Source organism: Xyrauchen texanus, chromosome 6 (genome assembly GCF_025860055.1).
Source record: "Xyrauchen texanus isolate HMW12.3.18 chromosome 6, RBS_HiC_50CHRs, whole genome shotgun sequence".
Lineage (NCBI taxonomy): Eukaryota > Metazoa > Chordata > Actinopteri > Cypriniformes > Catostomidae > Xyrauchen > Xyrauchen texanus.
The window spans coordinates 10343232-10366547 of record NC_068281.1 but is presented as its reverse complement, the minus strand read 5'-3'; the positions used below and the strand labels follow the sequence as shown (position 1 = coordinate 10366547).

The following is a 23316-nucleotide window of genomic DNA, read 5'->3' as shown; positions in this document are numbered from 1 at the left end:
TGTTTTGTTGATTTTTATTTGGTAAATAATGACCGTCTGACTACTCATTTCCATCTTATTACAAGACTACTTGACAATAAATAAATAATTGCACATGAAACATTGATTTGAGTTGAATTTTTTACATTACATATATTTTAAATTAAGTTACCTGTAGAGATTGCACAGTTATCCGAGAAGCAGGAAAGATGACTCGTAAATTCATAATACCCAGATGAGCGGTCTGATATGTAGATGTGCGGTTGTTACTTGGAGATATCAGACCACTAGATTGCGCCATTGACCAATCATAATTGAGCATTCCAAAGAGCTGTGTAATAAGTGGTAAAAACATTTCGGGGAAAACTATGCTTTTAACTGCACCAATTTAGTGAATGACTGGCAATACAAGCTGCCACCAAACACACACAAACCATTACACACAGACACTCACTCACTCACTCACTCACTCACTCACTTAATCAAACAGCCCAAACTTTCATGCTTCATTAAAACACCAATACCAATGAGGCATAAAATGTTTGTGTGTGGTGACAGACAGAAATCAAATTACACAGATTTGATGGAGACTACTGGGTAAATAGGCTTATTCACCTAGCATTTGAGTAATTAGTATGCAAATCATATCGGTTACCTAACGTAACCTCGGTTCTCTCTAGATGAGGGAACGAGTATTGCGTAAGCTAGCTTACGCTACGGGAAAGATTCATCTTTTCTGAGATATTGAAGCCAAAAAATTATCCTTAATTTTGTATCCATTGTCAACGCAGTGCGGCAGCTGCAGACATTGAGCGGGCTAGCTAGCGAGCTCATTGGTTGCTCTGCGGCAACTGCTGCAGCCTATAGATGAGCTTGGGCAAACTCGCATCCAATGAGAGGCGTCCGCGCGCTCACTGCATCAAAGCCCGCCAAAAAGGGCGTGACTAGAGTGCATATAAGCGTAGTTCGTAGGCTGGAACCCTGGTTTTCATTGACTGAAGCGAAAAGTCGCTCGTGGCGCGAGCACGGCCGGCTACGCAATACTCGTTCCCTCATCTAGAGAGAACCGAGGTTACGTTAGGTAACCGATACGTTCTCTTACGAGAGGTTCTCTCGTATTCCGTAAGCTAGCTTACGCTACGGAAACCCATTGTCAACGCCGTGCGCGCCAAGCATCCACTGTATGAGCCCCAGTGAATTAAGGGGGAACCCGGGGGAGCCCTTATGAGTGGGGAAATAAGATTTGGCCGGCAAGAATGCGGGTCAGTGTATGTGTAATATATAAGCACATAGTTGGAAGGGAACGACAGAGCGGCGGTGCCGGTCTGTGTGGAATGTGTCCCATCAGTGCAGCTCACCAGGGGAGCTGTAGCGTATTAAACCGCTAGTAGTTTTGCCTGCAGAGCGGGCACTTCCATATTGTAAAATCTGACAAATGTGGAGGGGGAAGTCCATCCCGCTGCCACACATATGTCATGAATGGGAATCCCGCTGGACCATGCCCACGAGGATGCCATGCCTCTAGTGGAGTGAGCCCTAATGCCCAACGGGCATGGCAGGTCTTTTGACGCGTATGCAGCAGCAATAGCGTCCACTAGCCATCTAGATAGTGTCTGTTTCGAGGCGGCGAGACCTTTGGTGCGCCCTCCGAACGAAACGAAAAGCTGCTCAGAGCGTCTGAAAGCGGCAGAGCGCGCGGTATACAATCTCAGTGCTCTGACTGGGCAAAGGAGATTGGCGTTGCGTTCGCTATCGGATGCTGGTAGCGCCGATAGGGAAATGACCTGTGCTCTGAAAGGAGTACCGATCACCTTGGGAACATAGCCGTGTCTAGGTTTTAAAATGACCTTGGAGTCACTTGGTCCAAACTCAAGACACGCAGCGCTGACAGACAGCGCGTGAAGGTCTCCCACACGTTTGACTGATGACAGGGCAGTCAGAAAAAAAGTTTTGAGTGAAAGGTATTTCAAATCCACGGATTGAAGTGGTTCGAAAGGGGGGCTTTCATAGTTTCGAGAACTATAGAAAGATCCCAGATAGGAACCGATGGGGGCGCGGGGGTTCATCCTTCTAGCTCCCCTAAGGAAGCGGATGACCAGCTCGTTTTTTCCCCATGACTGGCCGTGCAGGGGTTCAGCGAACGCCGCAACGGCTGCCACATACACTTTGAGCGTGGATGGGGATCTGCCCTTATCCAGCAGCTCTTGTAGAAATACTGAGCAGCGACGACACCCCACATGTCCGCGGGTCCAGGTCTCTGTCGGTGCACCATTTTGAGAACACAGACCATTTTGACGCATAGAGTCTTCTTGTGGAAGGGGCTCTAGCGTGTATAATGGTATTTATTACTCCTTCTGGCAGAGCGACGGGTAGTCGTTGATCACCCACGCATGCAGCGCCCAGCGCTCTGGGTGGGGATGCCAGATTGTGCCGCGAGCTTGAGAGAGGAGATCTGCTCTCACTGGGATGGGCCACGGCGCTGTCAGTGACAGCTGCGTAAGCTCCGGGAACCATGTCTGATTCTCCCAACACGGGGCTATGAGGAGCACCGAGTGACGCGTTTCCCTGATCCTCTGCATTACCTGTGGCAATAGCGAGACGGGGGGAAGGCGTAAAGCGGGCGCCTGGGCCAGTCCTGGGCCAGCGCGTCCTCGCTTTTCGAGAAAAATATCGGGCAGTGAGAGTTCTCTTCTGACGCAAAGAGGTCTATCTCTGCTCTGCCGAATAGGTGCCATAACGTCTGGACTGTTTGAGCGTGCAGGGACCATTCCCCTGGGGGAATATTGTCTCTGGACAGTCTGTCCGGGCCGTCGTTCAGGTGGCCTGGCACGTGCGTCGCCCTCAGCGAGCGCAGGTGGCACTGGGACCAACTCAGTATGCGTTCCGTCAGATGGAAAAGGTTCCTGGATCTGACACCGCCCTGACGGTTTAGGTAGGATACCACAGATCTGTTGTCCGAACGGACCAGGACGTGGTGACCCTGAATGACCGGGAGAAAGCGCACGAGCGCGTACTCGACCGCTATCATTTCCAGACAATTTATGTGAAGGAGCTTTTCCTGAACTGACCATAGGCCGAAAACCGGAGAGCCCTCGCAGACCGCGCCCCAACCCGTGTTGGACGAGGTGACTTTCCGGCGAGATACAGCTCCCATTGTCACTCCTCGCTGATACCACTCGGCCACTGTCCAAGGCTGCAGAGCTGAAATACAGGTCTGAGTCACCTTGATGGGCTGGCGGCCTGTGGCCCAAGCCCGGCGAGACACGCGGGTGCTTAGCCAATGCTGAAGCGGGTGCATGTGCAGTAAACCCAGCTGAAGTACTGCTGCGGCTGAGGCCATGTAACCTAGCACTCTCTGGAATTTCTTCAGAGGCATGAGGCTGTTCATCTGAAAAGATGCGGCTAGTCGCTGAACACGGCACGCGCGCTGTGCAGATAAGCGAGCCGTCATTGCCACGGAGTCTAGTTCTATCCCAAGAAAGGAAATTGTCTGACTGGGCTGTAGTGAGCTCTTGGTCCAATTGACAAGACCCAAACTGTTCAGATGGCTGAGGAGAACTGCTCTGTGAGACAGAAGCTCCATATGTGACTGAGCCATAATCAGCCAGTCGTCCAAATAGTTCAGAATTCGCAAACCCTGACTCCGCAGGGGTGCGAGCGCCGCATCCATGCACTTCGTGAAAGTACGGGGTGCTAAGGACAGGCCGAACGGAAGGACGGTGTATTGATAAACCTGGCCGTCGAAGGCGAATCTCAAGAATGGCCTGTGACGGGGATTTATCTGAATCTGAAAGTATGCATCTTTCAGATCGAGAGAAATAAACCAGTCCCCTGGCGCACATGCGCGAGGAGTTTCCTGATTGTAAGCATTTTGAACGGTCTTTTTGCAAGCACCTTGTTCAAAACCCTGAGATCTAATATGGGTCTGAGGCCGCCGTCTTTCTTGGGAACAAGAAAATAACGGCTGTAAAGCCCCGACTCAGCTCAGAGAGGGTGGCACTTTCTCTATGGCCCTTTTGCACAGAAGGCTTGCTATTTCTGAACGAAGCATGCACGCTGCTTCCGTGTTCACAGTGGTTTCGAGCCACGCTCTGAAGCGAGGAGGGCGGCGATCGAACTGTAGCAAATAGCCCTGTTGTATTGTGCTTAACACCCACTTGGATATCCCTGGAATAGCTTCCCACGCTTTGAAGCATAACGCTAGAGGGTGAATGGCCAATTCGCTCTGATTGCTGAACAAAATGTGTGAGCACGTTTAGTGTGTTTATGCATGATTGCTCGCAGACAGCATGAACAGGCTGTTTTGTGAGTGACTTCCCGATTGGAATGAATGGGGAAAGAGTCACATCTGTTACGTGATGCGCAAGCATAGTCATGGGCACGGGACTTACACACAGAGGAATGTTTGCTGGCCGTGTAACAGAGCAGGCAGAGAATGGGCGCGCGCACGTATTCGTGGGCGCATTTATTGACTCTAGCGCTCGAGCGGTTCGTAACCGCTTTATGTGAGCGTGCTCTGGTGGGGACACGAGACATGCAGTGCTTGTGTGCAGAAGTGAACACTGGATTGTGGGCACGTTTTCTACACATAGGGCTGGTCGGTGTGACAGAGCGGCCAGAGAATGGGCGCGCGCACGCATTTGTGGGCGCCTTCATTGACTCTGACGCTCGAGCGGTTCAGTAACCGCTTTATGAGAGCGTGCTCTGATAGGGGCACGGGATGTGTTATGCTTGTGTGTAGGGGTGAACACAGGGTTGTGGGCACATTTTCTACACATAAGACATGTTTGCTCTTTACAAGATTTATTTGGGTCGCCATGAAAGCGGCGTTTGAGTGCAGAGCAAGCGGGCACTGTCACCGGCTTGTTGGCTGCTAAATTCACCACTGCAGTAGCCTGAGAGAAGGGGACTGACAGGGGGCGAAGCTTTGACGGTGGTCCGGCCGCGGCGGGACTGAGCCATTGTTTGTTCAACAAAGCTAGGAGGACTTCGGTTGTTCAGGTTTCAGCGCAATATTAGGCCGAGGCCCGCGGGGTGCGGTGGTCTACGTCGGCTGTCTGAGCGCGATCTGGGGCGGCCGCCCTGTCGGCGCTGGGAAGTCTGGCTTTGTTGAGCTGGGCACTGTGAAGATGCTCGTGCAGGAGGCTGGTTACGTGGGCGGCCTGCAGAGGAGCTAGCGCGGCGAGGCAGGAAGAGATTCATGGCTTGGGTGGCTTTCTGGACTTCAAAAGCGGTCAACAATGCCACTTACCGTGGAACCGAAGAGACCGGACGGAGAGAGCGGCGTTGAGGAACGTGGAGCGCTCAGTTTCTCCCATGTCGGCTAGCGTTAGCCACAGGTGTCTCTCGGTTACAGTCAGCGAGGCCATGCACTTCCCTATAGCTTGGGCTGCAGCTTTGGTGGCGCTGAAGGGCGAGGTCCGTCGCGCTCCTTAGATCTGTAACAGCCTCTGGGTGCCTGCCTCTCTCATCCCACTCCCGAAGAAGGTCCGCTTGGAGGATCTGCAAGGCGGCCATGGAATGCAGAGCAGATGCGGCTTGGCCGGCGGTGGAATAGGCGCGGCCAACACAGGCGGAAGTAGTTCTGCAGGCCTTAGGCGGGAGCACTGGTTTAGACCACCATCTCGCGAGGGCGGGCAAAGGTGTGCTGCTACCGAATCCTCGACCGGGGGATGGAAGAGTAGCCCTTCTCGGCGGCGCCGTCCACTGAAGCGAGGCGGTGGAGGCGTGGGATCGAGTCCTGGCGAGAGGCGTTCCACGATTTAGAGAGCTTGGCGTGGAGTTCGGCAGGAAGGGGCGGCCGGACGCTGGCGCCGTGCGGTGGCGGCATTGAAGAAAACAGCCGTCGAGTCTGTTGGGAGCCTGCTCAGGGGCGGTGACCACTCGAGCCCGAGGCGGTCGGCGGCCTGTGTGAGGAGGCGTATCAGTTCCCCGCCGACTCGGCGCGGGTCCTGCTGGATTCCTGGGCGTTGAGGACTGTGACCCTCTGCTGTCAAGCCATGATGGAACAGCAGCCTTTGTCCTCCGCCTGCGCTCTCCGAGGTGGCAGCAGTCGCGGCCGCTCGCGGCAACTGCGCGTCCGAGTGGCGGGGAGGGTGAACGCGATGCTTTCGAGGGAGGGCTCCGGCGAGACAGTCGCTTCTAAAACCGGTTCCGGCAGCCTTTGGGAGCGGCGCTTCTTCGGCGCGAAACAGAAAGCGGCGCGGCAGCTCGGTTTTGCATACTTCGAGTCGAGCCCCAGGGTCGACATCGAAGCTCCTCGCAGAGGTCGCATCCGCCGTCAGCGAGGCGAGCTCTGCATGCCCCAGTCCCAGGCAGAGAGCGCCAGATGATGTGTCGGTCTCCGGCTGAGAGGAGCGCGGCATGAGCCGCAGGAAGTCGCGAGGCATCTTTAAAAAGATGCTCGATACTCTTTTGTGAAGTTACGCTGAGGAACTTAGCTTGCTCTAAAAAGGATACGTCGCCGGATGGCGTAGCTCGCAGGATGGCTGAAGGTGGCGAAGACGGCCGGCTTCTTCGGCGCTGTCCACGCTTGCTAGATGCCCCTCGAGCGGCGACGCGGCTTCCAGTTCAGAGATCGCGAAGAGCTTCGCTGAAGAGATGAAAATCAGGGTTCCAGCCTACGAACTACGCTTATATGCACTCTAGTCACGCCCTTTTTGGCGGGCTTTGATGCAGTGGCGCGGGCGCCTCTCATTGGATCGCGAGGTTCAGCCCAAGCTCGTCTATAGGCTGCAGCAGTTGCCGCAGAGCAACCAATGAGCTCGCTAGCTAGCCCGCTCAAGGTCTGCAGCTGCCGCACTGCGTTGACAATGGATACAAAATTAAGGATAATTTTTTGGCTTCAATATCTCAGAAAAGATTAATCTTTCCCGTAGCATAAGCTAGCTTACGCAATACGAGAGAACCTCTCGTAAGAGAAACTTGCATCTGCCCGTGTGTGTGTGTGTGTAGATGTGTTTGCATCTGTGCAAGTGTGTTTGTTTCTGAATTCCATTCAACTGCCAGCTCTTTCAATCCAGCTTGCACAATGTTTTTCTGTTAAAAATGTAAATCATATTACACTGTAATATGGATGTATGCATCCAGTTAAAAAGAATATGTGTGTATGAGTGAGTGTATGTGTTTTTCTGTTTTAACAGATGCTTGGATGCTGGGATAAAGGGGAGTTTAATCACACATAATTCCCATAAAGCAAAGGTCTTTATCTTAATACTGTGTATTCTCTCTCTCTCTCTCTCTCTCTCTCTCTCTCTCTTCAGCTGTTTGACTGGTTAAAGCTTATCCTAATATAATCCAGTTTACAGTGAATGCTTGCCACAGACATCACTGGGTTTTGTATTAACACACATTACGAATACTGTAAATGGACGGATTATGCCAGTGGTTTGTAATGAAGTGGCAGCTTTGTGTTTAAGACATTATGGGCACAAGACATTATGTGCACAGAAGTTTGATGAGGACAGCGAACGAGATTGTAGCCTAATATTAAAATGAAATTGAAAGTGAAAACATTTAGGTTAGGCTTCAATGCAATTCTCTGGGATCTAATACATCTTTTAATGACTTCTTATTTTACACACACACACACACACACACACACACACACACACACACACACACACACGCTTGAGCAGTTCATTAACCTAAATCAAAGGCAAGTGAGATTGCCCTGCTAATTAATTTTAGAAGCTGTATGGGAGATGAGATAATATTCTCCAATAATATATCCAGACACTTGTTATTATAATAAAATACTGATCATTGAAATATAATAAAAAGAACTAAAAAAAGAAAAAAATGAATACAAAAATCTGAAGGAAAAAAAAACTATTTTACCCATTATGAACCCTTGTGGAGTTTGTTGTGGTCACGCGCGCGTCTCTCACTTCCGCGTTGGCGTGTTTCGACGTGTGAAAGCAGGAAACGCGGATGTGTTTAGCCTAATCCGCATCTACAGGTATTCTCAGACAACTCTCTTTCTTAACTTCTTTAATTCTTAACAACACCGACACCGATCAGAGCAGTGTCGCTATATGTCTTGCTATGTGATTGTAGTCGTCAGTTTAAGATTGGTGTTGTTGACGGGCTGTGATCGGATTCGTTTAATCCATGTCGGTGTGTGTGTGTGTGTGTGCGTGTGCGCGTGCGTGCCTGCCTGCCTGCCTGTCTGCCTGCGTGTGTGTGTATATCTATGTTTGTGTGACTCAGCAGTGTGCTGATTCTATGTCGAACGCAAACCCCCATCCACGTAGATCTTAGCCAGGAGCAGTGCATCGGACGCGGGTTGGTCGGTACCGAGTGGAGGAATGCCTGCCGGTAAGCACTCGTACTCGAATCTGTCACAGCGTACAGCCCGTTGTCTTTAACTTAAGACGCTTTGTGCTGTAAATGTTTTGCCTTAGAACGTGTGTCTACCATGTAAATACAAGGTACATGAATTTGGTAATTGTTCAAAACCATGGTATATATCAAAGATCGATGACATAACCAGGGTTCCATTGGTAATTGGATTTGCAGTCTGTTTTAACCATGATCTGATGCTGGACAGTGGAGTGATGACTCATGTCAGACTCTGTTAAGGTGCTGGCATGGATACCATAAAATCTTACTCTGCAGGGTCCAAGACAAGCATCTTATGTAATGTGTTTGGACATCTCTGATTTTAGTGTTTCTAAAGAGCTTATAATATTCTCCTGCTGCCAAGGATTTGTGTGCCTCATTCTTCCAATAAAAATCTCAGTTTGAGCTTGACAAGTTTTCACGTGACTCACACACAGGGGTGGACTTGCCATAGGGAGAACCGTGACTTCTCCCGGTGGGCCGGCCTCAAACTTGGGCCAAACAGTGCTGAATGGGTTGCGATACGCTGAATGGACTGCCCCGTTATGCCGAACAGGCCCCAAAACGATATTGCGATATGCTGAAGCGGGCTGCGATATGCAGAAAAGGACCACGACGGAACCAGGACTTTTCCCGATGGGCCAGCCAATAAACAGGGCCGAACGGGGGGCGATAAGCTGAAACAGGCTGCCATGTTAGGCCGAAAGGGCCATCAGTGGCTGAAGAGGGCCCCCAAACGATGCCACGATATGCTGAAGCAGGCTGTGATATGCAGAAAAGGACAGCGACAGAACCGGGATATCTTCCGATGGGCCAGCTGCGAAATGGGGCCAAACAGGTAGCGATAAGCTGAAAGGGGCTGCCACGTTATGCCGAATGGGCCGCGACTGGCTGAAGAATGCGGAAAAATGAAGCCGAGATATACTGAAGGGTGCTGCGATATGCAGAAAATGCCAGAGACAACACCACTTTTGTGAAGTCGTTTTGTTTGGTGTTTTTGTGTTATTTCGTTTGGTGTTTGTAGGATTTGTTAGTTTTTGTTGTGTTTATGTTTTAAGGTATGAGCAGTATACTTAAAATGTATCACAGTCTATTTATTTTGCTGGAAATTCTTTGAAAAATGGGTTATAGCCTACATTAAGTAACCATGTGTTATTGCCTATTTTTTGGATAATTCTGTGGATTAATTTCTTTACACGTAAAAGGCACTCAATCTCATTGGGTTATTTTCTTTTTTATTTCCTGGTCTGCATCAGTGCAAAAACACATACTTCACACTATGTATAATCTGAGTTAAAACAAGATTCAGTAAAGGCCCAGGTATATTGAATTTTTATTTTGAACCTTTGTGAGTATACTAGTCTGACCAGGAGTGACTACAAATGCGTTTGACACATGCCCACTACAACTTTCTTGTGATGCTGTATTATTAGAGTTAATGACCGGCACATGTTCTTGCAATGCGCACAGAGGATGACCTTGTGCGCGAGTCGAGAAAATCTGGCCGGTACGTGACCAGGCCTTACAGACTGGATTATGAAAAAATTTCAGTCACACATTCTGTGTGCAGAGCGATCAGCAACGTGGACACGCCAAGTATACTTTGGCCGTAACGCTAATATTTCTAAACACCATAGTTCCAACTCTTAATTCTGATTGAATGATCCACATTCTAATCTGTGGTTAAACACCTGAATATGCATGCACAATGTGTAAATTCTATATAAATGTGGCAAGTTGCAGCATTAATTGGCAAATAAAACTGCCTTTTGTTGTGCCAGAAAAAAAACAACCTTATATAACAAGTTCTTCCTCATCTCGTCATGTTTGCTTCGTTTTTATCTGTTTTATTGTCACTCCCATGTTTAGATAACGTAAAGCTGTCCAGCCCACTGACAGCCTCATAAATATATACACAACGGTATAAGCAAATTGAAAGATCTTGGATAGCTATTGTTGTAATGTTTAAGAAATCTTGGTAACACTTTACAATAAGGATCCATAGTTAATGCATTGGGTATCATGAACAAAAAAAATTCATTGTTCATTGTTAGTTCATGTTAGTTGATGATATTGTATTAAGTTGTTTATTTATTGACGTGTTTATTGGATGTTTTATATGGTTTTGATGGCTGCTTAGTTTGTCATTTGTGATGTAATATTGTGTCTGTTTAATGTGTAGTTTAGTTTGACGTAGTAGACTAGACACCCCTGAGGGTTATAGTTGCTGATGCTCTGCACTCCAGAGAGAAGTACACACACACACCCCAGTATGTGCCTCTCAGAGGGAGAGTGAGGTGACCTCTCCACTGAAGTACAAACACAACTTCCACACCCCTCAGAGGGAGTATGATAACCTCTTTGCTCTGCTCTGACACACTATTGTCTATTTCTGGGCAGTCAGGGCCCTGTAAGACAACCCTTTATCCTTGAAATGGCAGTTGGGGGAAAATGGTAAATATGCAATAGACGTTTTTCACACAGTTTTGGAATGAGGAAGAAAACTATTGCAGGGTAAACTTCGACAGCGGCGAATGGGAGTGAGACCACAGCAAATATTATTTTCACGTACCCATTCGCTCAAAGAGCAAAAGAAAAAATCCACTATTACATTTGAATGAAAAAAGATAGAGCGGTGGATTAAGACAGTCAGATGGGATATGCCAAATTTACTGTCAGTCATTCAGCAGCTGTAATTGAAACTCCCTTGCAGCTCTGGTAATGCATTTTTTAAAACTAAAGCATAGTGTTATAAACGTACACTCCGTATTTAAAATTTTTTTTTCATATGAACATTTAGTTAGATTTACGCTGCTAAATAAGGCGGAAACGCGTCATCACAGTCTGTGGAAAAAGGTCTATGGACACGTTCACACAGCAGCAGAATATTGTCAGTCCTCTTTTAGCATTTAACACCGATTTAAGATTTACGTTGGTTAAGATTTGATTGCTGAGTTTGTGCCTGGATTGAACTCATTTATTAAATCAAGTTGTCAGTTGTAATGAGATTGTGTGGTGTTATCGAAGTCGCCAACCTTGCCCCTGTCACTAGGTGGGGTTCTAGTAACTCTCAGAGATGGTGTGATATATCCATTGTGTCATCCAAAGGTTTTAAATGAAGTCACTATCTTCCGGAACTGGAAGCAGTTGAGTCTTTAAGGATTTCACAGTGAATTTGGAAACAGTAGGTTGATTTTTCTTTAGTTAAATCATCTGTGATTACTGAAATGTGAAGCACTGCCCCCAGTGACCAAAGCAGTAAGTAAGGGGCGTGGTTGAGCTCCATTTTCTGGGAGAATGGTCTGCGGAGGGGTGCCAAAATTGAATTGTGAAGCAAGTTGTTTTTAGCTGTACAGGCTGTAATATATTTAAGAGGAATGCATATTTTATAAACTGTTATTTTGACACTCTGAACTCTCCAGGAATTCCTGTAAGTGTGTGTGGCAAGTTCACAGTAGTTTAATTCGTTTCCTATTCAGATTCTGAAAAATGCACCTCAGTGCCATTCTAAATGCATATTATAAGTGAACTGAACTATTGAGCATCTACATCAGAGATGTTGTTCTTGAGTAGCGCTCAAATATTTCGCACCGTGTGAAGGCTAAAAAAGGTCCTGTGTGTGTGTGTGTGTGTGTGTGTGTGTGTGTGTGTGTGTGTATAAACAGAGCCGCTCCATTCACTGATGCACTGGAGCTGCGCGTGCATTTTAGATATTTACTTATTAAACACAGCCTTTTGTGATTCACAGAGCCATTGCACATCTTCAAGTTGCTTTGAATAAAATGCACGAGTCATATGAACTACTTTAACTGTGTTTTTATGGTTCTTATATGTAATATTTTGAGCTTGACCGTAGCGAACATGACTAACGCACAGTATCGGATTTGGATTAGGTTCGTCGGACCGATACCCGATCCATCTAAAAACGTCAGTATTGGAGTCGATACCGATCCAGGTATTAGTCGGAGAACAAATGCAATCTCCTAATGGTCACTGTTTAGTCCAGGGGTGTCCCCCTGTGGGCCGTAGTTTGGACACCCCTGGCCTAAAGGTTTTATAAATAGAACAGGTTCTGGCACGCTATTGAGAAATTTTATGACATTAATATTCTGAACACAGAGTGTCGCAGTCACGTGCAAGCACATTTCACAGCACATCATCTCCACTAGTGCGTTCGCTTTAGTTGCCACCAGCTTTATCCATTGGAAGAGTTCAGGAGTGTGGAATGAACGGATGAAGCTGCATGCAAAAATAATTATGCATTTGTGAAAGGATTGCTATCAGTTTAGATACTTTGCTCATGTACTGTTTCTTGATAAAATAGCGGCCGCACTGAGTTTGAGCGTGTATGGAGACGCACGCACAAGCCGAGCACGCTTTCCTATAATTTCCTCTGTAGTGCTGGGAAGTTTAATTTATTGTAGTGATTTGGTTCATTCTGATGTTTCATTGCAGCATGAAAAATGATTCACAGTCTTCATAGCACCATTTGAGAGTTAGTTATCTCCCTGTAATGCGTGCTCCGCTTGCACTTGTGTGTCAACCAAGTTAAAGGGAGCACAATCATTTTTGATCAAATTAATCATTTTGACACCTTTTTGCATCTGGCCCCCAATAGAAAAAGTTTAGGCGAACACAAATACTTTCTGGTTTCAATGCAGGATACAAACCCAGGTTTCCCACACTGCTCACAACCTTTTAAACTCCAATGCCCCCCCCATTGTCCAAGACATATTTCCTCTGGTACTTCAGCTGTAATGACAACAAAGCTGCTTGTTTTCAAATTGTATTAACAGGAACTAGTTATGTCAATAAATTAAATGCATTTGTAGATTTACAATAGCAAATCAGATTATATCATGATTTATTAGTTTATAATAATTTAATTTAAAATAATTATTTTAATTTAAAATAATTAATCTTGAAATCATTTTGAGACCCCCTTTGAAATGTACTGAGGCCCCCTGGTTGAGAACTACTGCTCTATTTAAACATATTTAAGCAAGACCAGAAAAGAGGTTTGGTAAACTCAGTGGCGTAACTTGCTCGCCCCGTGGAATCTATGCCCTTGAGTAATCAAAGCAAGCAAGTTCAACCCCTCCCATTATTTATAACATGATCAATGGAAACATGTAATCATTGCAACCCCCCCAAAGTTCAAGCCAAATCTACACCCTTGGGTAAACTGTTTTTACATTCTTGCTTCATCAAATTCACAGGTTCCTCCTGAACCTTCGTTTGCAACTTTATAAGCTGGCCCACATGCAATTTTTGCACATGGAAATCCTCAAAAGAGAAAAGAGAAAAAATAAAACCTTAGGAGAATTAGATTGCAGTCATAAATAAAAAAATACAATAACTCAGTGGGTTAGTGTAATAAATATTTGGACTAATTTGATTATGCTTTATACTGTACTCTCAGCTCAGTATAACACACTTTACAATGTTTCAATCCATTCCACAGATATTGCCCCTAAAATCAGTGTAGAAAATCTGAAAGAAAAAAACTACTGTGTCTCTGTGCAGAGGACAATAGCTGCCCAGTCTATCTCTTTCTCTCTTTCTCAAGGCTCTCTCAATTTCTTTCTGAAGGATCTCACTATTTGTGTTTATCCCTCTCTCTTAAGGATCTCTCTGATGGCTTTGAGATGATAATGTGTGTGTTTACAAAGCAAATTTTGATCTTCCTTTGGCTATTTGAGTGGGTGTGATAGTCTGATCTGTGTGTGTTTGATGTCATCTGTTTTGTGTTGTTCCTTGGTTTCCTTTTATCCGCATCTCATTCATATGCACAGTGGAAAACATTTTAGTAAAGATTCAGAGTGAGGAAAACATCAAGGGGAATTGCGGCATGCATGTGTGTGTTCTGTGCAGGTTGAGTGTGTGTGTGTGTGTGTGTGCATGGTGGCATTATTTGGGCAGATGCTCATGTTGACGTTGCAGTGAATTTTTCCGTGTGCCAATTTCTGCCAAAACATCTGCATCATCAGAATTAAATACCTGTGTGTGTGTGTGTGTGTGTGTGTGTGTGTGTGTGTAAGAGAATATGGTTAGTTTCCTGGCGAATAGATTGTCTCCCTGGTCCAGAGAGCAGACACTGATATGGCCTCTGAGAGCACTGATGTTGGTAGGTCTTATTGGCATGAGAGTGTGTGTATTGTATTGCTTTTTTGTGAGTGTGTTTGCATCCTGTCAGATATTTCCAAATGGGGATGTAGGAACAATTTGAGAAGTGGGGGTGGAGAATGAGCACATCATAAATCTTATTATCTTGGCTCATGAATATTAATTAGGTGATATAATGCTATAATAATAGCACATACTGTATATCTATATTCACTGTCTGATTGTGTCTTATAGCTTATTTTTTGTCTTCTGTCTTGGATGTATGATAAATGTTGTACTGTAATTTCTTAAAAGAGCCTTATGTGTAAAAATGACAATAAACTTGACTCTGATGTTATTTGCCCAGTAGTCCTTAATAAAAAACAGTGGACACTGTCCGTGGTAGATTACCACTTGCAGCATGTTAGTTTGTTCGGTTCATGGAGGTAGCCAGTTAGCGGAGGCTTCTGCTGGGTCTTAAAGCCGTCATTTTAATGCGTCCAACTACAATTTGTGTTATGAATCAGTTGAATTGACGGTGCACACTAATGTTTTTCCTCGTTAAAAACATTTTGGTAACACTTTCGATGAAGCCCATATTTATAAGGCATTGTAGAGGCATTATAAATGCATTATACTGAATTCGTAATGTCTCCCAATATACCTTATAATTATAAATTCTCATAAATACAGTTGAAGTCAGAAGTTTACATACACCTTAGCCAATGGGGCTGCAACTAACGATTAATCTAACGATTATTCGGCAATTATTGCAACGATTAAACAGTAGCTCTTAACCAATTATTAAGCTTGTGCCCCAAATTAAATGGTTGTATTAAATGTGCTTACTAACAAGAAAGAGGACAAAATCATCTTTTAAAAATACCTCAAAGTTTATTCAGTAAAGAAGTTCACTGCAAAAAATCCTATTGTTATCAAGTGTTTTTGTCTTGTTTTCCATTTACAAATGTCTAAAAATCCTTAAAACAAGACTCATTTAATTGAGAAGCTGCATATAAGGTATTTAGACTTGCTTTAAGAGACTGAATCTTAAATATAAGTGTATTTTGTACTTGGTTATACTTCTGCAAGTGCAGTAAAGACAAAATACACCTATATTCAAGATCTGTTCTCTTAAAGCAAGTCTAAATGTCTTATATGCTGCTTCTCAGGTGAATGCATCTTATTTTAAAGAGGTTTTAGATATTTATATGGGAATTCAAGCCAAAACAATAACAAATCAAAAACATATTTTGTTGCAGTGTATAATGGGGCGAGGACTACCCTCTCTCACCTTCCTGTTCACTTCAATCCAACTTTAACTCACAAAAAAACTCTCTCTTATTAATAAAGCTATGTATAGGCAAATACTTTGTGATCTCTACATCACCTGAAGCTGTTTGGAAAGTTTAGAGTGCATCTGGAAAGTGAGCTGTGTAATTCTTCCTCTCCTCAGTCAGGCGCAAGGTGTAGTGCTGCTCTCGCTCATTATCGTTATAGTTTAATGTGATCTCATGTTTCATTAAATGATATCAAACGACTATTCGACAATGAAAATGTTTGTCTACTTTTTTTTTATTGCTGATGTTGTCGATAACGTTGACGAAAGAGTTCAGCCCTATTAGCCAAATACATTTAAACACAGTTTTTCACAATTTCTGTCATTTATTCGTAGAAAAAGACATTCCCTGTCTTAGGTCAGTTAGGATCACTTGCTTGTCAGGATAATAGTAGAGAGAATGGTTTATTTCTTATATCACATTCCCAGTGGGTCAGAAGTTTACATACACTTTGTTGGTATTTGGTAACATTGCCTTTAAATTGTTCAACTTGAGTCAAACATTTTGGGTAGCCTTCCACAAGCTTCTCACAATAAGTTGCTGGAATTGTGGCCAACTCCAGACTGAGTGTATACACCAGAACTGGTGTAAGTGAGCCAGGTCTGTAGGCCTCCTTGCTCGCACATGTTTTTTCAATTCTGCCCACAAATTTTCTATTGGATTAAGGTCAGGGCTTTGTGATGGCCACTCCAATACTTTGACTTTGTTGTCCTTAAGCCATTTTGCAACAGCTTTGGATGTATGCTTGGGGTCATTGTCCATTTGGAAGATCCATTTGCGACCAAGCTTTAACTTCCTGGCTGATGTCTTGAGATGTTGCTTCAATATATCCACATAATTTTCCTACCTCATGATGCCATCTATTTTGGTATGTGCACCAGTACCTTCTGCAGCAAAGCACCCCCACAACATGATGCTGTTACCCCATGCTTCACAGTTTGGACGGTGTTCTTCTGCTTGCACGCCTCACCCTTTTTCCTTCAAACATAAGGATGGTTATTATGGCCAAACAGTTAAATTTTTGTTTCATCAGACCAGGACATTTCTCCAAAAAGGAAGATCTTGTCCCCTTGTGCACTTGCAAACTGTAGTCTGGCTTTTTATGGCAGATTTGGAGCAGTGGCTTCTTCCATCCTGAGCAGCCTTTCAGGTTATGTCGATATACTGTAGGACTCGTTTTCCTGTGGATATAGATACTTGTCCACCTGTTTCCTCCAGCATCTTCCCCAGGTCCTTTGCTGTTGTTCTGGGATTGATTTGCTATTGTTTGTACAGATGACTGTGGTACCTTCAGGGATTTGGAAATTGCTCCTAAGGATGAACCAGACTTGTTGAGGTCAACAATTGTTCTGAGGTCTTGGCTGATTTCTTTTGATTTTCCCATGATGTCAAGCAAAAAGGCTCTGTTTGAGCATAGGCCTTAAAATACATCCACAGGTACACATCGAATTGACACCACTTAGCCAGTTCTAATATCAGAAGCTAATTGCCTAAAGGCTTGAAATCATTTTCTGGAATTTTCCAAGCTGCTTAAAGGCACAGTTAATTTAGTGTATGTAAACTTCTGACCCACTGGAGTTGTGATAGTCAATTAAAAGTGAAACAATTTGTTTGTAAACAATTACAGACAAATTAGTTTATATGTAGTATAAACTACACCGTGGAGTGGTTGTAAAGAAGTGTATGTAAACTTCTGATTTCAACTGTAATTATAACTACAGTTATAATACATTATAAGACTTCCACTATTCATTGTGATATTTTAGAGTATTGTGCATTATAACACAAGCAACATCCAATTTTAAAGCAACCGAAGTTAATAAAGTTAATCGTGTAAACATTCAAAAGGCTTTATGATGTGATCATATTATAAGATGTCTTTTCCTGCTTTAAGTAAAGATTAAAAGTAAATATCTTCTTATAAACAGCCATAACATAAACTTGTAACATACAATACATTACAAGTCAAACTTATATAATGGAAGTCTCCAAATAAGATGCACAAACATTAAAGTTTATTGAATAGGGTCCAGTATAGAATCAGTTTGATTTATTTTATTTATTCTTATTTGTTAACATTTGTGATCAACATACATATTTACAGTTTCTGATATATTTTAACCTTGTAGATATGAAAGTGTATACATTGAATGTGTGCTACTTTTTTATTTTGTGCATGTGTAATATATATAACTTCCAGCATGACTTGTAATGTCTTATAACCACTTAAAAATATCTTATGGATGTTTATAAGACTTTGCTTTTGTCACTTAAAGCATATTTATTAAAAGTGTGTATGTATATGTGTGTATATGTGTATGTATATGTGTATATGTGTGTGTAATATATATATATATATATATATGTAATGCCTTTTCAGTAACCATATAAAAGCTGTTATTCTACATGGAGAAGATCCCCTCATGAGAGCTGCCATGTTAGAGTCATGAAACCAGCCGAGTACTGCTTGCTTAATCTCAGTAACCATTAATTGAATCATCACTGACTGTGAATAGTGAATTTCTACAATGGTATCCTTAACTACGAATTATTGTGTTTATATGATGCTGCATCCAAGTCTAAGACAATATTCCAAAAATTACTGAGTGAACCTTTAAGGATTCACTCGTAACTCTTAAAAGACACTAATTTACTATTAGGGTTGCAACGTATGAGATTTTCATGGTATGATAACAGTCTCAGAAAATATCACGGTAGTACACAATTACTATTCTCAGTGAAAACAGAAGGGTTATTTTATTTATTTATTTACTTATTTTTGAGCAAACACTTTATTATAATTGAAACTTGAAACCATTTATTTTATTGAAGTATGTGTAAAAAAAAAACAATCTCCCTTTTGAAAATAAAATAAATCGAAAAAATAAGAAAGCTAACAGAATTATAAACATGAAAAAAAATAGAATGTAAATATAACATGTTATATAACTAAAGCATGTTAGTTTACATGTTAAATTAACTACTAAATGAAAAATAACATCAGCTGTGTGAGCTTTTAAAGTAAAGTCCTATGATTATTAACAGTTAACCTATACTGTAGTCTGCTCCTGTCTGTACCTTTAACTCAGTGCTTCTCAACTGGTTTTGCTTCAGGACAGATTTTTCATTGGAAATCAAGTGTTGACCTGCCATAGATTAAACATAACCTGTATTTAATGTATCCTGGGTCGCATTTCCTTTTATGTTGCATAGTTTTGTTCATGGATTTCCAGTACAAGGAAATGTCAACAACAAAATCTACAGTTTTCTCTCCCCCTTTAAAAAAAATTGAAGAGCATATTTACTTATATGAGCCCATTATTATCCCTTTTGTTACCTAATATTACATATTTATACACAAATTGCACAGAAGGAAAGGCTCCTCATTGCCATGGTCAGTGTGCTAGTCTTAAATAAAAGTAATAATAATAATAAATTAATGTATTTATGAAAATAAATACTAGCTGAAACACATCTTGAAACTTTAACTAAAACTGCCACTGTTGATATAAAATGAGGTCTAATAGATTCTACCTTTTAGATTATTTCAAATGAAACTGAAACATTTTGTCAAAATATAACGGTGATGTGTGTAATTATTAATATTTTTAACTATTTTGGTAAAGAGGCCACATCGGGCTTTAAGTAGTGCATGGGGGGGCCACATTTTATTGCTTTTGAGATACAATGTTCTGCATTGATTTGGTTTTTGTAACTTTTAAGCCCAGAAATAGTTGTGTACTCAATTTTCTGAAGCGTGTCTGTGACTATTGAGACTATTCTGCAATTGCCTAAAGTATTATATTGCTCTCAAAGATAGATACTTTTCTATCAGGAATTAAAAAACGTAATTTTTATTCCGTTTTAATAATAAAAAAAGAAATTTATAGAACTTTTAATGCGAGTTTACTTTGCACAATTAAAAAATACATATACATATTCGTCTCTGGCTTGCTTTTGCTTGCATGTCAGTGATTACCCGTCCGTGTGTCAATGATGCCTAGATCTACTTTTATCATTAATTTAATCACTGAGAAGGTTTACCTGCAAAATTTGTAGAACCAAACATCACAAGCAGCCTCAAGAATGGAGCCGTATAACACTTTTACTTGAGCAGAATATTGCACTACAGATCGCTAAGTTTGTTCAAAGGGGAAAGCGAGACGTGCTTGGTTGCACAAAATAAGTATTACATTAGGTGGAATATTTTGAATTTGCACAAGTATAAATCTGAAACTGGGGGTGTTTCGTCTCTTATCTAGCCACCCTGAGCATGTTAAACGCTTGTGGAGATGCGTTAGGTCCCAATGCAAGTTATCTGAAATATCCAATGAAAAATAAAAACTATTTTACGATAAATGAGCCGTATGTTGCCCATGTCTGCTTTTAGCTGTTTGCGAGATTATCATTAAATCTGCATCGCCAGTCCTAAATAGTCTATCACTTGGGCGGCCGCTGAAATATCTTCAATGGGAGAACCATGGCATTTTTCTTTCCCTGCAATCCACGACCCAGTCCGAATAGACCAGTTGAGAAACACTGCTTTAACTCACGAGTCTGACAGGCAGACAAGGAATAAAGGAGATGCGCACGTGAGATTCTCCATCCGGTTGCATTTTTTTCTCAATACCGTAGATAAGCAAATGTACATGGTATGATAACCGTCAATTTTCAAACTGTGGTATACCGCTGCAACCCTATTTACTATATTCTATATGTAATATGCAGAGATTGTGAGTGAACGAATCTGAACAAATCTCTTTTGGGAAACCTATTTAGAAGGCTTAAGGCACGAAAAAATGCTTGATGAATAGTTATTAATGATGAAATGTTTTTACAATGGCAAAATATTAGGAATAAAGCAACAATTAGAAGTAGTTATCGACCGTTTTATCTGTCAAGCCAATGAATCGTTTGATATTTGACTAATTTGAGAGATCATCAGCATTTGCAGATTAGTTGAAGTGGTTCCCCCTTGTGTCAGTTCTGATATCTATAGACCTTGTAAATTTATCGGGCACATGCAACACTGCATGCAATATTTACATTAATCGCGCTATTCAGAGATGCATGTTTTCACTCACTCGCATCAGATGTGGCAGTGTCAGACGCATGTGTTTTGTTATATCAAACCGAATCATGACTGCCTGCTGTGTTCCCAAAATTATGTTATTTTAGAAAGCTGCAACTGAAGTTTGGAGACAGTTGCAATGCATATGGGAAATAGTAGCTGGCTAATGATGTCCTAAGTTTACCGAAAATGTGCAGACTATACACAGCTTGCAACTGCATGCTAAATGTATTTCAATTGCATCCTTTTTCTCTCAGTATTGACTAGCTCGTGCATATTTTGTTATCTGCCCTCCACTTAATTGACACAAACAATTTAGCACTGTATGTGTATCAATGTGTTTTGTGAGTGTGTTTGAATATAATCTATCTGCTCTCTGCTGGACAGACAAGGATTATGGGTTTTTGCATCACAGACTTTGGTAATCAACTCTAAATAACAACAGTAGTTGAACCTGCTAGGTTGAACATCGACTGTTTCTAAACCAGACCAGTTGTAATCTTAGACATGAGGTTTAACATAGTCACTGATTACTAAGTGCACTTGTGTGTAAAATACATGTTCACATGGATGCATTCAGTATGCCCAGTGGTCATACGTGTTCAAACAGATATTAAAGTTACTGTAGTAATTATTATGCATCATAGTCTTTATCCAAGATAGATGGTAATTCTTTTTATGGCAGCTTTCCCTCTCGCTCTGCTCTCGCTCTTAAAACTCTTAAGCTATTTCAGGTCCTCATAAGGTTAAGAGGATTGTCCCTGCAGGCACTGAATCAATCTCTTCATTTCCCCAGATGCTCACGTGTTGGCAGTAATGGGGATTCAACAGACACCAGTGGGAAGTGGGATTTGCACCCTGCTTTGGGTTTGGCTGCACACAGTGAGCGTCCCCTGGTGGCCTTGACTGTATAATAGTCTCCGATATGAAATGGAGCCTTTCTGTCCAAACAATGCATCGGAGGAACACCTCATAATAAACATGCAACATTCAAGGAAACAAGACCACTAAAAATGACAACTTGATGAGTTTAAGTTCAGAATGACACAAGCATTCATATTATTTATTGATGTTGATTTTACTTTGGATTTGAGAGTTTTACAGTACGTTTGTTAACTGGTTTTGAGTTCTATGGAACTTTAAATCTCCGAAATTGTAGTTTGTTGCTTTTAATTTTTTCCATGTCTGTTAGCTTTCCATCTATGCTTGTGTACTTTTAATAGTTCCACCTTTAGCAGTAGGGCTGTGTATATTGATACATATTTCCCAATTTAATTATATTCCAATTCGCATGCTTTCTATATGCTAGAGTACTCTTAATACTTCCATTTTTTACAGCAGGGCTGGATATTGGTACATAGGGTACTTCCCAATTTCATTCTGTTCCAATTCACAATCGATTCTTATTCATTTGGGCAGGGTAGCCTAAAAGGGGTCGTTTACCGGGTGCATCTGGCAGAACACATGGTGCATTCTAAAATTCAAAACAATAATTTTCTATGAATTTTGCACATGGTTGCCTCTGTTCAGCATCTGTGGGCGGTGCCTACCCACCACTGGATGATATGTTGTGTATATGTATTGTTCATATAGCCTACACACAAAGTGTTTTCAGTTGCAAGTATTTGTTTTTGTGGTTTGATAGCTTGAAATGCCAAGGCTACATGCAGAAAAAATGCATAATAAATATTGCCATTTCTAATCATTCAGTTTGTGCAGTTACACCAGTTTCATACAACTTGCAAACTCTTCAATGTGACTTTGCTCATTCTTGAAGTACAGAAACATTTGTAACTTTTGTGTGTATAACTTGTTTCACAAATTTGGAAAGCCACATGCTCTGCATCGAGATGTCCTTCAGTTTTAAGTACAGTAAATGTTATAGCCTGGTGGAATTGCTTTGAGAGATATATAACACACAAATTAGACTTCTAATTTAAATGTTGGCTAATGTTAAAATATCAAAAAAATTTATTGAGAAAATAACGTGCCGATCAAGATCCATTTTGTCGCTATTTTATGACATTCCTAAAGTAAAGCAAAAGATCTATCTTGGGATTTTATTAATCTATATCAGGATCATTCAAATAATGATTGAGATTAATGGGGAAAAAAAATAAAAAAATTCTCAGCCCTATTTAGCAGATATATAATTTACAAATTTACAGTCTCTTCTAGGAAATCACATTTCTGTCCAATCAGATGCTCTTTAGAATGAGAATATGCCACCTGTGTCTGAAAAGCAATAGCAAATAGCAATTCATTGTTTATTTAAAGGTGCACTTAATAACTTTTGTCTTTGTGTCATCTTACACTTACACTGACAACTAGCGGCTTGGAAGCACCATCATTTAAAATCAATAGTTTTCAGTTTCAGATGCCTTTTGTAGAAATCTAGTATTCATGGTCAGCCATGCGAGAAAGTGTCAAATAACCGGACGGTTACTGAGATTAAGCGAGTAGCATGGCAGCTCCCAT

The 23316-nt window shown here is 42.3% G+C and overlaps 1 protein-coding gene across 3 annotated transcripts in view; it reads left to right on the top strand.

The window, feature by feature from the left end:
• The first annotated feature begins 8032 nt into the window (after window positions 1-8032).
• Window positions 8033-23316, top strand: part of LOC127645608 (protein EFR3 homolog A-like) — a 76156-nt gene continuing 60872 nt past the window's right edge. For all 3 annotated transcript variants that reach the window (XM_052129269.1, XM_052129270.1, XM_052129272.1), the window contains exon 1: window positions 8033-8298. In XM_052129269.1, coding sequence (XP_051985229.1) covers window positions 8289-8298 — 10 coding nt within the window. In that variant the 5' untranslated portion in view covers window positions 8033-8288. The remainder of the gene's footprint in view (window positions 8299-23316) is intronic.